Here is a 14,006-nt window from a genome sequence, read left to right as displayed (position 1 = left end):
TCCTCAATAAGATACTAGCAAACAATATAGCAAATCATCAAGAAGATTATACCAAATGGGATTTATCCCAGGGATGCAGGAATGGTTCAACATACATAAATCAGTAAATTTACTAACAGAACCAAGGACAAAAACCATATTATCATCTCAATAGCTGCAGAAAAACTTTTGACAAAATCTAGCATCCATTCGTAATAAAAATCCTACAAAGGATTGTAATAGATGGTCTTTATCTCAGTCTGATAAAAGCCATCTATGACAAACCAACAACCAACATTATACTAAATGGACAAGAACTGAAAGCTTTCACTCTAAAGTCAGAAACAAGACAAGGATGTCCACTATCTCCATCCTTATTCAACATAGTCCTGGAAACTTTGGCCAGAACAGTTAGATGAGGGAAAAAATAAAAGGAATAATGATAGAAAAGAAGTTAAATTATCACTATTTACAGATGACAAAATGTTCTACATAGAAGACTCCAAAAACTCCACTAAAAAACTGCTAGATTTGGCTGAGCATGGTGGTGCACTCCTGTAATCCCAGCATTCGGGAGGCTGAGACAGGCAGATCATTGCCAGTTCGAGCGAGACCAGCTGAGGCTACAAAACAAGCCCAAGGCCAGCCTGAACCTGTCTCAAAACAACCAAAACAAAAAAAGACCTGCTAGATTTAAGGAGAAAATGGAGCAGAATAGCTGAATACAAAGTCAACATTCAAAAATCAATATTCTTCCTATACATGAATAACAAACTCAAGAGAGAAATTATAGAAACAACACTTTTGCAATAGCATCCCAAAAAATGAAATACATAGGAATCAATCTAACAAAAGTTGTAGAAAACTTCTACATTGAAAATTATAGTACCCTGAAAAAGGATATTGAAGAGAGGGTAGCAGGGAATGGAAAGAAATCTGTTGCTGTTGGGTAGAAAGCATCAATGTAGTGAAAATGACCATACTTTGAAAACTATTATACAGATATAATGCAATTCTAATCAAAATCCCAATAGCGTATCTCATAGAATTACAGAAAGCTATCCTAAAATTCATTTGGGATCAGAAGAAACCTAGAATAGCAAAGGAAATTCTGGGCAACAAAGGCAAAGCAAGGGACATCTCAAACCCTGACTTGAAATTATACTGTAATCTATTGTGATTTTTTAAAAAATAGCATGGTACTTGCAAAAAAATAGATCTGAAGATCAATGGAACAGATTAGAAGATGCAAAAACAACTCCAGACATACTAAGCCAACTTATCTTTGACAAAGGAGCCACACACATTCACTGGAAGAAACATAGCATCTTTAATAAATGGTGCAGGAAAAACTGGCTCTGTAAGTGACAAAGGTTAAAATTAGACCCATATCTTTCACCTGAACTAAAATAAATTCAAAATAGATCAAAGATCTAAATATTAAAACAGAAACATTAAATCTTCTGGAAAATAGAATGGATAAAACTCTTGAGACATTGGTGTAGGCAAAGACTTTATGAATAAAACTCTAATCTAACAGGACCTATCACAAAGAATCAACAACTGGGATCTCATCTTATCAAAAAGCTTTTGCACAGCAAGAGAAATCACCAACAGAATGAGGAGACAACCCACAATGTGGGAAAAAATGTTTGCCAGCTGTTCCTCAAAAGGATTACTATAAAGAACATAAAAGAGCACAAAAATATTAGACCTCCCAAATTTAAAGACCCAATCCAAAAATGGGCATCTGAGATGCATTACATACTTCTCAGATGAAGAAATACAAACAGCAAATAAATATGTAAAAATATTCAATATCACTGGTCATTTGAGAGATGCAAATTAAAACAACCCTGATATTCCATTTCACCCTCGAAAGAATGGCTATCATCAAGAAATCAACTAATCAGTTTCCCATGATCCTGTGCTTTTTTATCTATGTCTCCTCTAGCTATGCTGAGCAACTCCTTTATTAAAGCTGTCATTTCTTTTGTTATATGAGAGAGTATTTCTAATTTGATTTTCCCTGTGGCCTCATGGATTTGTTTCTTTATTTCACTTGCTATCTTTTCAGAAATTTCAGGTGTATGACTTAAAGTCCTCTATTTCAATATTTCCTATACTTGCTCCTAATGAACTAGATGTTTGAGATTGCATTTTGTCTTTTGATTTTGTCATTTTCACCTTTCAGGCTAATATTTGGTCTTTCCCACTAGTCTCAACTGTTGATAATGCATATCTCAGGGTCCTACTGTGTGGTTGATGTTTGTCCAATTGCTCGGTCCCACAATGAAGAGGAGGGCCAGTCACCTGAATTCCCCCTGCAGGGCCTGTTGGGTGAGTCCTGTATTCTTCCTAGGCTGACTAGCCTAGGAATATTGATGTAAGTCAACCCTTAGTTCCCACTGTTACTATGTCTTCAGGTTGTTCCAGGCCACCAGATCTCCCTGTCTATAGTGTTTGTCTCAGCTGGGACCCTGCTCTGTCACTGGGTGTCTCATAAGCCCTTTTAATTTTCTCCAGGTTGGGGGAAGCCTTCTTGGCACACTCCTCAACCCACCTGATGTTCTCTGTATGGAGGAAGGACTCTCCCACACTCTTGCCAGGCTCTCCAAGGTCCTACAGCTGGAGGGAACTTCGCCACTGCTCCTGTTTACCAACTGAAGGCCTCTATTTTAGGGGCAAACTCACCACACTGACGGAAGCCTGCTGAGGTCCTCTGTTTGGATGAGGGTTTACTGAGTCTCCCATCAATCCAAGGTTAATCCACTGCAGTCCAAGGTTCTAAGAGGAGGAGGGGCAGCTGAAGATCCACAGCAATACTAAGTCAAGGAGGTGGGGGAGGGTGTCCGAGGTGGGAGGGCAGGTGCGGAGAGGCCAGCCTCTGGAGGCCTGTGGTCTGAGGGGGGAGGGCAGGCACAGAGAGGCCGCCCTCTGGAGGCCCCTGGGTCTGAGGGGGAAGGGCAAGCTAACTTGTTTGAACAATTACATGCTTGTATGCTCAGTAACAAATTTAAAGATAATAATGTGCAATGTATTAAGCATTGTTACTCTCTTATATCTTGCTTTGAAATTTGTTTTTTTCTCTTTAAAATAAAATTTAAAGGAAAGTATGACAAAAGTGTCTCACCAAATACAGAGCATTAAAGACATGAATTATCTTTTTAAAGCACCAAATAGAAATTTTGCAGTAAAAAAGATAACACCTGAAATAAAAATTCACTAGATGAGCTCAAGTAGATCAGATATGAGCAGGCAGAATAAGGAATTAGCAAACTCGAAGACAGTCTCAGGACTAGAAAGAAAAAAGGAATGAAGGAAAATAAGCATAGCTTCAGAGAGTCATGAGATCATATCAAGCATACTACCACATACTTAATGGAAATACCAGAAGGAAAGAGAAGAAAGAGTATCTGAACGTGTAATGACCCAAAACTTCCCAAATTTGATGAAGGATACTAATCTGTACAACTAAAAAGCTCAGCAAACTCCAAGCAGGATCAACTCACAGAGCTCCACATGAGGTATATCATAAATTCCCAAAGCCAAAAACAGAGGGAAAAAAACTTGAAAGAAAGAAGATAAAAAATATCCCCATTATGTACAAGGAATACTCACTCAGTAAGATGCTGACTTCTGATCAGAAACCAGGGATGTCAAAGGCAGTAGAAAGACATTTAGAATGCTGAAAGGAAAAGAAAAAAAACCTGTCAACTAAGAATTCCATATCTAGCAAAACTAATCAAAAATGAAATAGAAATTAAGATATTCACAGATAAAGCAACACTTTATTGGAATCCATTGCTACAGAAAATATGAAACCTGTCCTCTCAGAAATATCATGGGGTAGAAGTATAGCTTAGTGGTATAGTACATGCAAAGCATGTAGGAGTCCCTGAGTTCTGAATTCAATCCCCAATTACAGGATTTCAAACCAAGATAACGGGAAATGAACAATGGTTACTATAATGTCTCACATAATAAAATCAAATAAAATACAACAAATAAAACCAATAAAATATAAGAATAAAACATTATAGGACTTCAAAACAAGATGATAGGAAATCCGCAATGGCTACATAATGTCTTGTTTTCTTCAAAATAGCTGTTCATACTATCACACATAATAAAATAAAAACAAAGCAGAATAAAACCAATTGAACAAAAGAATGAAAGCATCATAGGACTTTAAAACAAGATAATTGTCACCATAATACATCCCATTATCTTCAAAATAGCTTCCCATACCATCAGAAACAGTAAAATCTAACAAAGCAAGACAGAACAAAACCAAACCTAACAAAATTATGAAAACAATATAAGAGTTCAAGACAAGACAATAAGAAGTTAACAGTGGTCACCTTCCCCTGCTAGATGTTTCTTCCCCTATCACTTTCATAATATCTGTTGTGCTTTTTGGATCCCACTAACTCCTTCTGTTTTTTTATCCTAGGGTTTACCCATATAAGTTCAAGCCATTTCACTCATGAACATGATCTCCAGTTGCATCCATTTACCTATAAGAGCTTTGAGATTATCCTACTTTATAGCTGGGTAGCTTTCCATTGTATAAAAATACCATATCTTCCTTAACCATTCTGCAGCTGACGGGCAAGTTACCCTTGCTTTTTTTCTGGACTCCTATTGCATGAAACAATTGTTTTCTCTCCTTTGATTTTTAGTCTATGAAATTCCTTTTGAATTAAATGTATTTGTTGTGTACAGTATATCGATGGATCTTGTTTCTTGATTCACTCTCCTTGTGTTTCTTTTTATTTGGTGAATTGAGGCCATCTACATTAAAGGTTGCAACCAACATGCATTGGTTTGTCTCTGCCATGCTATCCTCCTGCTGTTGGCCCTCCACTTTTCTCCTTCATCCAATTGCCTGTCCTGTTTGGCAATCCTCCTCTGCTGCTATTCCTGGAACCATGGTCATCTTTATCTCTCTCTGTAATAATCACAAGACTCTCTGTAATGTTGATTTGGTGACCATGAATTCCTTCAGTTGTTCTTTATCATGGAAGTATCTTATTTTTCCATCAATTCTGAAGGATAGTTTTGCAAGATACATCAATCTGGGTTGGAAGTTGTTTTCTTTCAAGATTTGAAACACTTCAAACTCTTCTTGACTTGATGGCTTGTATTGACAAGTCTGCCATGATTCCAATGGGTTTTCCTTTATAGGTGATCTATTTCTTTTCTGTAACAGTTTTTAGTATTCTGTTCTTGTGCTGAATTTCTGGGATCTTGATTATTATATGTCTAGGTACAGATTTACTTTGGTTATGGCTATTTGGAATCCTATATGCCTCACTTATCTGTATGCCAGATCCTTTTCCCATGTTTGGGAAGTTTTCTGCTATTACTTCTGTGAATGGCCTTTCTATTTCACTTGCATTGACCCCTATTTCTTCACTGATACCTATTACTTTTAAATTATGCTTATTTTCATCATCTTGCAGCTATTGAATTATTATTTCCTGATTCCTTGTTATTTTTAAGAGATCTTTACTTTTGTGATCACTAGCTGTGATCTGGTCTTCAAGGTCTGAAAATCTACCTTCAATCTCTTTCAAGCAGTTTTGCTAGCTTTTGATTGAATTTTTAATTTCCTACATCTCTTTTTGAATCAGTTTCATGCATTGTGATTCCTTTCTATATTGTTCATTCAAGGTTTCCATCATTTTCCTATGTTCCTCTTTTTTACCTATGACTTCTTTAGATATACTCAGCAATTCTTTCATTGTTTATGATTTGTTCTCTTACCTGAGACATTATTTCTGATCTGATTATGGTCTCATGAAGTTGTTTCTTTACTTCAGTTGCTATCCTCTTGGAGATTTCAGGTGTGTCACTTCCATTTTCTTCCATGACTGTATCTCCAAGACTTGTTCTGTGTGGGCTGGATGTCTGAGATTGCCTTTTGCTCCTTGTCTTGACATTCTCCTGGGATCCTCCCAAGAAGCTGGTTGTGGAGCCCTAAGCACTTCCCATGTTGGCTGCCCCTAGGCAGTGTAGGGGGATGGGACAGGCACCTGAGTTTCTCTGAAGCCAGGTTACCAGGGAGGTAACAGGGCATGGGACAGGCTTCTCCAGACCCACACAGCTACACTGAGGCTTCCCCATTGGCATGTTGATGGTGCTGCTTCTTCTATAGGCCTAAAAATCTACACTGGGACTCCCACAATGGTGTCAGGCACACAGGGATGTGTTTGGCTGATTCTCCCAGTGGGCAATGGCCACCCAAAGGAAGCAAGAATCTCCAATGGTGGCCTGTGGGTGCACAGAACTTACCTGGCTGTGTGTCCCTGCTCTTGCTGGCTGCCTGCAGGAAGCAAACCTTCAGATGGTGGTAGCAGGTAAGCAGAGGATGATCAGCTGTGGCTCCCTGCCCGCACTGGCTGTATACAGGAAACAAGAGTCACCATTGGTGGCCTGCGGGTGCATGGGGCTTATCTGGCTGCCTGCTCCTGCCTACACTGGTTGTCCACAGGAAGCAAGCCTTCTGATGGTGTGGGTAGGCAGGTAGAGGCAGAGGCAGATCTCTGCATCCGTGTACAGGTAAATGAACAAAAGAATTTAAATGATTCATTAGAGGCTGTTTTATTTTAAAAAGGAAATAGAGAATCGAGGAAAAAAATGTTTTATATATAAAAAACAAATAGCAGTTGGGCATGCATAGATCATGGCTTGTAGTAATTTCATTAAGTATAAATGATAAAATACTCCAATTGAGAGTTAGAGATTGGCAAGTGGATTTTTTGTATCAAAATGTCCTTCCTCCTTCCCTTCATTCTTTGCTTGCTTGCTTCCTTCCTTCCTTCTTTCCTTCCTTGTGCTGAGGATAGACCCCCAAGCCTCATGCATACTAGGCAAATATCTTACCATTGAACTATATCCCTAGGCCCTTTTTTATTTTATTTTGAGACAGGATCTTGCTAAGCCTTCCAAGTGACTAGAATTTCAGGCATGTACCACCATGCCTGGTGACAAATGGATGTTTTAATGATCCATTGCTTAGCATACATAAGGCCCCAGGTGATCCCCAACAATGAAAAAAACTCAATCATTTTATTGTGTTGTTCCAAATTATTTAAACTAAAAGACATATATAGGTTGACAGTAAAAGGATAGTGTAAGAAAATAAATGAGCACATGGACAAAATATACATTCTTGTCAAATGCATATAAAATATTTTCCAAGATATACCATAGGTTAGGCAGCAAAATGACAATAAATTTTAAATGACTGAAATGATAGAAAAGTGATACTGCATAGTATATCTGACAGATTCCAGAATCTTGTGTAGGAGGAGCAAAAAATTGCAAGTGTACATCAAAAGGTAAAAGAAAAAGCAGCTACATTTGTTGAGGATGACATGAAGATGTGCTCAGGACAGGCACGAACAAAAAAGTGGTATTGGGGCCACAGGGAAATAATAAACACACAAATAAGTCACACTTTTGGATTTTAAAAGAAGTGCACCCAAGCCCTGGTGTCTTTCTTGGGTCTCTAGGTAAGATTGACAGGGTGCTGAGTCATCTCAGAGGTACCATAACATATGTTATCGTATGTCTCAGGGCTCACTCTTATTAAATTACATACATGAGATACAATCCATATTTATTAACCTTTAATAAAATTTGAATGGAGAAATGGTTACTAAATATTAGGCCACATGATCTAATATGCATGTGCTTTACCTGGAGCTTCAAAGATTTCCTTGGCCTTTGTTAGTTTATTTTCTACTTCAGAACAATGGAAGGAGCATTGGCTCTGGGGTATTGCCCAAATCCAAGTGGGTGGAGGGGAACAGTTTCTCAGCCTGAATTGTGATACCTATACTAAAAGTACCTTGGAAATAAATGAGACGAAAAGGGATGAAGTTAAAAATCAATAAAAGAAGGAAATTTGAGGAATTCACAGATATATAGAAATTAAAAAGCATACAGCTAAATAATACTTAGGTTACACTAGAAATTACAAGAAAAATTAGAAAATAATATAGGATGGATTAAAAACATGACAACATTTATGGAATAGAGTGGTATCATGATTCATGAACTTAATCTGTTTTACAATTTTGGGGAAGATGACCATGTTTGTGTTTGTGTGGGGAAGGTACCTGTGGGGAAGGTACCTGTGTGGGGAAGGTACTTGTGTGTTTGTCACTCAGTGTGGAGTTTGTGAACAGAAGCAAAATTTTGTTGAATGCTTCTGTTTGAGAACCTAATTGTTTGCAAATAGACGCAATAGTGAAACAAGGCATTATTGTATAATAAAAGCAATATTTTCAGGGAAATTTGTAGCTACAAATATAATTTTAAAAAAGAAGAAATCACAAATTTATAACTTAAACGTTCACCTTAAGAAACTAAAAAGACGTCCTACAAAAATAATTGTACTACTAATAAAAATTGAAATTTTGTAGAAACAAAAAGAAAATAGAAAAAGAAGAAAAAACTAAATCTAAAACAAGCAAAAGAAAGGAAATAGTAAAAATTAGAGAGAGAAATGAAGTACAGAATTGAAGAATATCCCTAAGATGAATGTAATTATAATGTATTATAAACATATACTAATAAAAAAAACTAAAATAGAAACATGGTATTTATTTGTTTCTTTCTATTAATGCATGGTTGCAGTACATATTTACATTCCTTATGAGAAATTTGTACATGTATATAACACATATTAACTACTTTTTAATGCCCTTCCCCTAATTTCCTTGCCCCCTCTATCATCCTACCATTTGCAAAAGATCTATCTCCTGGATTCCTAGTATCTTTCTTTTTTTATTTTAAAGAAAATGAAACAAAAGAGAACAGAACAAAGCAAATCAGAACAGAACAATGCAAGCAACACAGCACTTCACAACAGGACAACCGGACATCAACAGTAGCTACCATAATGTCTCTTTTCTTTGAAATAGTTGAGCATACCTTCACACACAATAATATCAAACTTAACAATATCATATAAAACCATTCAAAAGAATAAAAGCATTAAAGGACTTCAAAACCAAATAACAGGAAATGAACAATAGCTACAATAATATCTCATTTTCCTCAAAAAATGTGTTATACCATCACACATAACAAAATCCAATGAAACACAACAGGATAGAACCAATCAAAACAGAAGAACAAAGTCATGGTAGGACTTCAAAACAAGATGATAGTAAATCAGCAATGGCTACCATAATGTCTTGTTTTCTTCAAAATAACTGTTCATACCATCACACACAATAAAATGAAACAAAACAATAAAATCAATCAAACCAATGAATGAAAGCATTATAAGACTTCAAAGCAAAGCAGGGCATGGTGGCTTATGCCTGTAATCCCAGCACTCGGGAGGCTGAGGTGGGAGGATCTTTGTGAGTTTGAGAACAGCCTGGGCTACAAAGTGAGCTCAAGGCCAGCCTGAACTACATAGTGAGACCCCGTCTAAAAAAGACAAAAAAAAAAAAAAAAAAATCAAAGCAATATAATAGGAAACCATGGTTACCATAATATATCCCATTATATTCAAAATAGCTGCCCCTACCGTCTGACAGCATAAAATCTAACAAAACAAGACAGAACAAAGCCAAACTTAACAAAATTGTGTAAATAATGCAAAAGTTCAAGGTAAGACAATAAGAAAGTGACATTAGTTTCCACCTTTTCCTCTCAAGTAGTTCTTCCCCTTTGCTCTTACATTAACTATTTTGCTTTTGGATCCCACTAACTCCTTCTGTTTCTTATGCTAGGGTTCACACATATGAGTTCAAACTGTTTTGCCATGGACATGATCTCCAGTTGTGTCCATTTACCTACAGGAGCCTTGAGATTATTTTACTTTATAGCTGCATAGTTTTCCACTGCATGAAAATACTATATATATATTTATATATATTTATATATATATATATATATATATATATATATATAGTCTTTTTGAGACAGGCTCTCACTATGCAGTTCAGCTGGCCTTGAGCTCACTTTGTAGCCCAGGCTGGTCTCGAACTCACAATGATCCTTTTGCCTCAGCCTCCCGAGTGCTGGGATTACAGGCATGAGCCACCACACCCGGCTTACCATATCTTTCTTATACATTCTGAGGTTGATGGGCAAGTTACCGTTGCTTTTTTTTTTTTTTTTTTTGGTCTCCTGTCACATGGAACAATTGTTTTCTCTCCTTTGATTTTCAGTCTATGAATTTCCTTTCAGGTTAAATGTGTTTCTTGTATACAGCATATTGTATCTTGTTTTTTGATCCACTTTGTTTATTACTGATCTGAGGCCATCTACATTAATCATTACAGTCAACATACCTTGATTTGTCTCTGCCCTGCTATCCTGCTGTTGTAGGCCCTCTACTTTTCCCCTTCCTTCAATTGCCTGTGTTGATTGGCGAGTTTCCTCTGCTGCTGTTCCTGGACTATGGTCATCTTTATCTCTGTCTCTCTAGAATATTCTGTAGCATTCTCTGTAGATTGGTTTGGTAGTCATGAATTCCTTCAGTTGTTCTTTATCATGGAAGTGTCTTATTTTTCCACCAATTTTGAAACATAGTTTTGCTGGGTAGATCAATCTGGGTTGGAAGTTGTTTGCTTTTAGAGTTTGAAACACTTCAAACTCTTCTTGACTTGATGGTCTGTGTTGAGAAGTCTGCTGTGATTTTGATTGGTATTCCTTTATAGGTGATCTGTCTTTTCTCTCTGACAGCTTTTGGTATTCTATTCTTGTGCTGAATTTCTGGGATCTTGATTATATGTCTGGGTGTAGATTTATTTTGGTTATGGATAGTTGGAGTCTTATATGCCTCACTTTTATCTTCAGTCTCAAGTGGTTTTGCCAGCTTTTGATTGAATTTTTAATTTCCTGCATCTCTCTTTGAATCTGCTTCATGCATTGTAATTCCTTTCTACATTCATTCAAGGTTTCCATAATTTTCCTATGCTTTCTTTTTTGTCTATGTCTTCTTTAGATCTGATGAACAATTCTTTCAGTATGTTTTTTGATTTCTTTTTTTACCTGAGACACTGTTTCTGATTTGATTGCTTTTACAATCTCATGAAGTTGTTTCCTTATTTTAGTTGCTATGCTCTCAGATATTTCAGGTGTGTGACTTTTGTTTTCTTCCATGACTGTATCTCCCAGACTTATTCTGTGTGGGGTAGAGGCCTCAGTTTGCCTTTTGCTCCTTCATCTTGACATTCTCCTGGGTTTCTCCCAAGAAGCTAGTTGTGGGGTCCCAGGCACTTCCCATGTTGGCTGCCCCTAGGCAGTGTAAGAGGATGGGACAGGCACCTGGGTTCCTCTAATTCCAGATTTACAGAGAGGTAGCAGGGCATGGAGCAGGCTTCTCCAGACCTATGCAGCTGCACTAGGGTGCATGGAGTTAGGGCTGTTTCTCTCAGCCTGTGTGTCTACACTGGCACTCCCCCAGTGGTGGCAGACAGACAGGGATGTGTTTATCTGATTCTGCTATTGGGTGATGGTTGCCTGAGGGAACCAGGGGCCTACAGATGCACAGGGCTTACCTGGCTGTGTGTCCCTGCTCTTGCTGGCTGCCTGCAGGAAGGAGTCTTCCAGTGGCAGTTCCCTGAAGATGTAGGCCAATCTGCTGGTTCTCTCTGCCCATGCTGGCCTCCTACAGGCTGTGGCCTTTTGGCGGCAGTGCCCAGCAGGCAGAGGTGGATCTGTGTGTCTCCCTCGGCCCACACTGGGCATGCAGAAGAAAGAGCCTTCCAGTGGCAGCGCCCAGCAGGTAGAGGCAGATATTCTGGCTCTCTCTGCCCACGCTGAGAGGAAAAGGCCTTCCAGTCTCGTATTATCTTTCATCTTGCTCTTTATTTGTATTTTGGTTTCTCATATAAGTTAAACCATATGATATTTAAGCTTGTGTATCTGATTTCTTTCATTTACCATTATGATCTCATATTCCTACAAATGATTCAAGTTTATCTTTATTTATGGCAGAGTAGTACTCTATTGTATATAAGTACATTTTTTTTATTCATTCATCTACTGATGGACATATAGGTCACTTTCAAAATTTAGCTTTTCAAGATTTATGAATTGTGCTACGGCAAACATAATTAAACATATGTCACTGTCACATGACGTCTTTAACTTTTTCAGGAAGATATCTAGAAGGGGAATACCTGGGTCAAATGGAATTTCTAGTTTTGCTTTTTAAAAAGAATCTGCATACTGATTTCCATTGTGGTTGTATTAGTTTACATTCCCACCAACACTGTAGAAGTGTTCCTTTTTTCCCCACAACCTTGCCAGAATTTCTTATTATTTAGTTTTTTTATAGTAGCTGTATTTTCTGAAGTAAGATAAAATCTCAATGTTGATTTAATTTGCATTTATCTTATGGCCTGAAATGTTGAACATTTTTTCAATATTTATTGGCCATTTACCTTTCTCCTGAGAAGAGTCATTCATTTTAGTTACCTATTTTTTGGTTAGGTCTCTTATTTGGGGGATCCGATTTTTTTGAGTCCTTTATATATGTTAGGTATTTCTCCTCTGTCCTAGAAATACCTGGAAAAAATTTTCCGATTCTATAAGTTGTCCTTTCACTCTGTTGTGATTTCATTTGCTGTGCATAAGTTTTTAAATTTGATATAATGCCTTTTGCTGGTTCTTGATATTATTTCTTATACAATTGGTATTTTGTTGAGAAAGGTCTTGCCCATATCTATACTTTCAAGAATTTCTATTTTATTTCCCAGAAGATTCTTTCTGTTTGAACATGTAGATCTTTGATCTATCTTCATTTTAGCTTAGTATATGATGAGAGATGTAGATCTAACTAGATTCAGTCTTCTGCATTTGAATAGCGAATTTTTCTAGCACCATTTGTTTAAGAGTTTGTCTTTCTTCCATCACATGTTTTTGACCACTTTGTCAAAGATTAGCTGATTGAATGTGTGTGAGGTTGTTTCTACAATCTCTCTTCTGTTCCACTGATCCACTTGTCTGATTTTGTGCCAGTACCCATGAGGCTTTTATCACTGTAATTTTCTAATGCAACTTGGAGTCCAGGATTGTGATACTTCCTGCTTTGCTCTTGTTGCTCAGGATTGTTTTTGCTATTCTTGGTCTTTTCTGGCTTTATATGGTTTTTAGGATTATTTTCTCTAATTTTGTGAGGAATGCTATTGGTATTTTGATTGGGATTGAGTTAAATCTATAAGTCAGTCTTAGTAGTTTTAACAATGTTGGTTCTGTCTTTCCAGAAACAGGGGATGTCTTTCCATTTTTTTTTCGTCTTTTTCCTTTTTATTGGTACCAGGGATCAAACTGACCACTGCCTGCTTGCAAGGCAGGCACTTATGCCGCTGAGCTAAATCCCCAGCCCCTGTCTTTCCATTTTTTGATGTTCTCTTTGATTTAATTTTTCAGAGTACTATGCTTTTCATCTTAGAAGTCTTTTACTTCCTTAGTTAATGTAAATGGTATTGTTTTTCTAATTATTTTCTCTCTGAGTTCATTATTGGTGTATAGGAATGCTATACACCACTAATTTTTTGTGTTGATTTTATATCTTTCTCCACTAATAAATTTGGTTAGTTCTAGGAGTCTTGCAGTGAAATTTTCTGTTTTTTATGCAGAGGATCATGTGATCTTCAAATAATAATAATTTAACTTCTTCCTTTTCTATACCTATTCCTTTTATTTCTTTCTCTTGCTTGACTGCTGTTGCTAATGTTTTGAGTACTCTATTGAAAAAGAGTGGTGATAGTGAACATCCTTGTCTTATTCCTGATTTTAGAGGGAAGCTTTTCAGCTTTCCTCATGTAATATGATGTTGACAGTAGGTTTGTCATAAATGGCTTTTGTCAGATTATGATAAGTTTTTCTATACCTTTTTCAAAGTTTTTTATCATAATTGATGTTGGATTTTGTCAAAAGTGTTTTCTGTGTCTATTGAGATGATTATGTGATTTTGTGACATATTGCATTTATTGATTTACATATGTCAAACCATCCTTGCATCCCTGAGACAAAGCTAGCTT

General features: G+C 37.0%; 1 protein-coding gene across 6 annotated transcripts in view; it reads left to right on the top strand.

Moving 5' to 3' along the window:
• Hdac8 (histone deacetylase 8) overlaps nt 1–14,006 on the top strand; it is a 265,800-nt gene that overhangs the window by 202,579 nt on the left and 49,215 nt on the right. For 3 of the 6 annotated variants that reach the window (XM_063246094.1, XM_063246089.1, XM_063246090.1), the window contains 2 exons: nt 2,227–2,319; nt 2,506–8,288. The exons of 2 other annotated variants lie outside the window; for them this stretch is intronic. In XM_063246094.1, the coding sequence (XP_063102164.1) occupies nt 2,227–2,319; nt 2,506–2,646 (234 nt within the window). In that variant the 3' untranslated portion in view covers nt 2,647–8,288. Of the gene's footprint in view, nt 1–2,226; nt 2,320–2,505; nt 8,289–14,006 lie in introns of those variants that run through there. One more of the 6 variants, XM_063246091.1, reaches the window with a different exon arrangement.

The sequence above is a fragment of the Cavia porcellus genome, unplaced genomic scaffold, assembly GCF_034190915.1.
Source record: "Cavia porcellus strain 051 isolate PalLab524CR breed Dunkin Hartley unplaced genomic scaffold, mCavPor4.1 scaffold_3, whole genome shotgun sequence".
NCBI lineage: Eukaryota > Metazoa > Chordata > Mammalia > Rodentia > Caviidae > Cavia > Cavia porcellus.
Note: the sequence above shows the minus strand (reverse complement) of the source record. Positions and strands in the feature narration are given on the sequence as shown.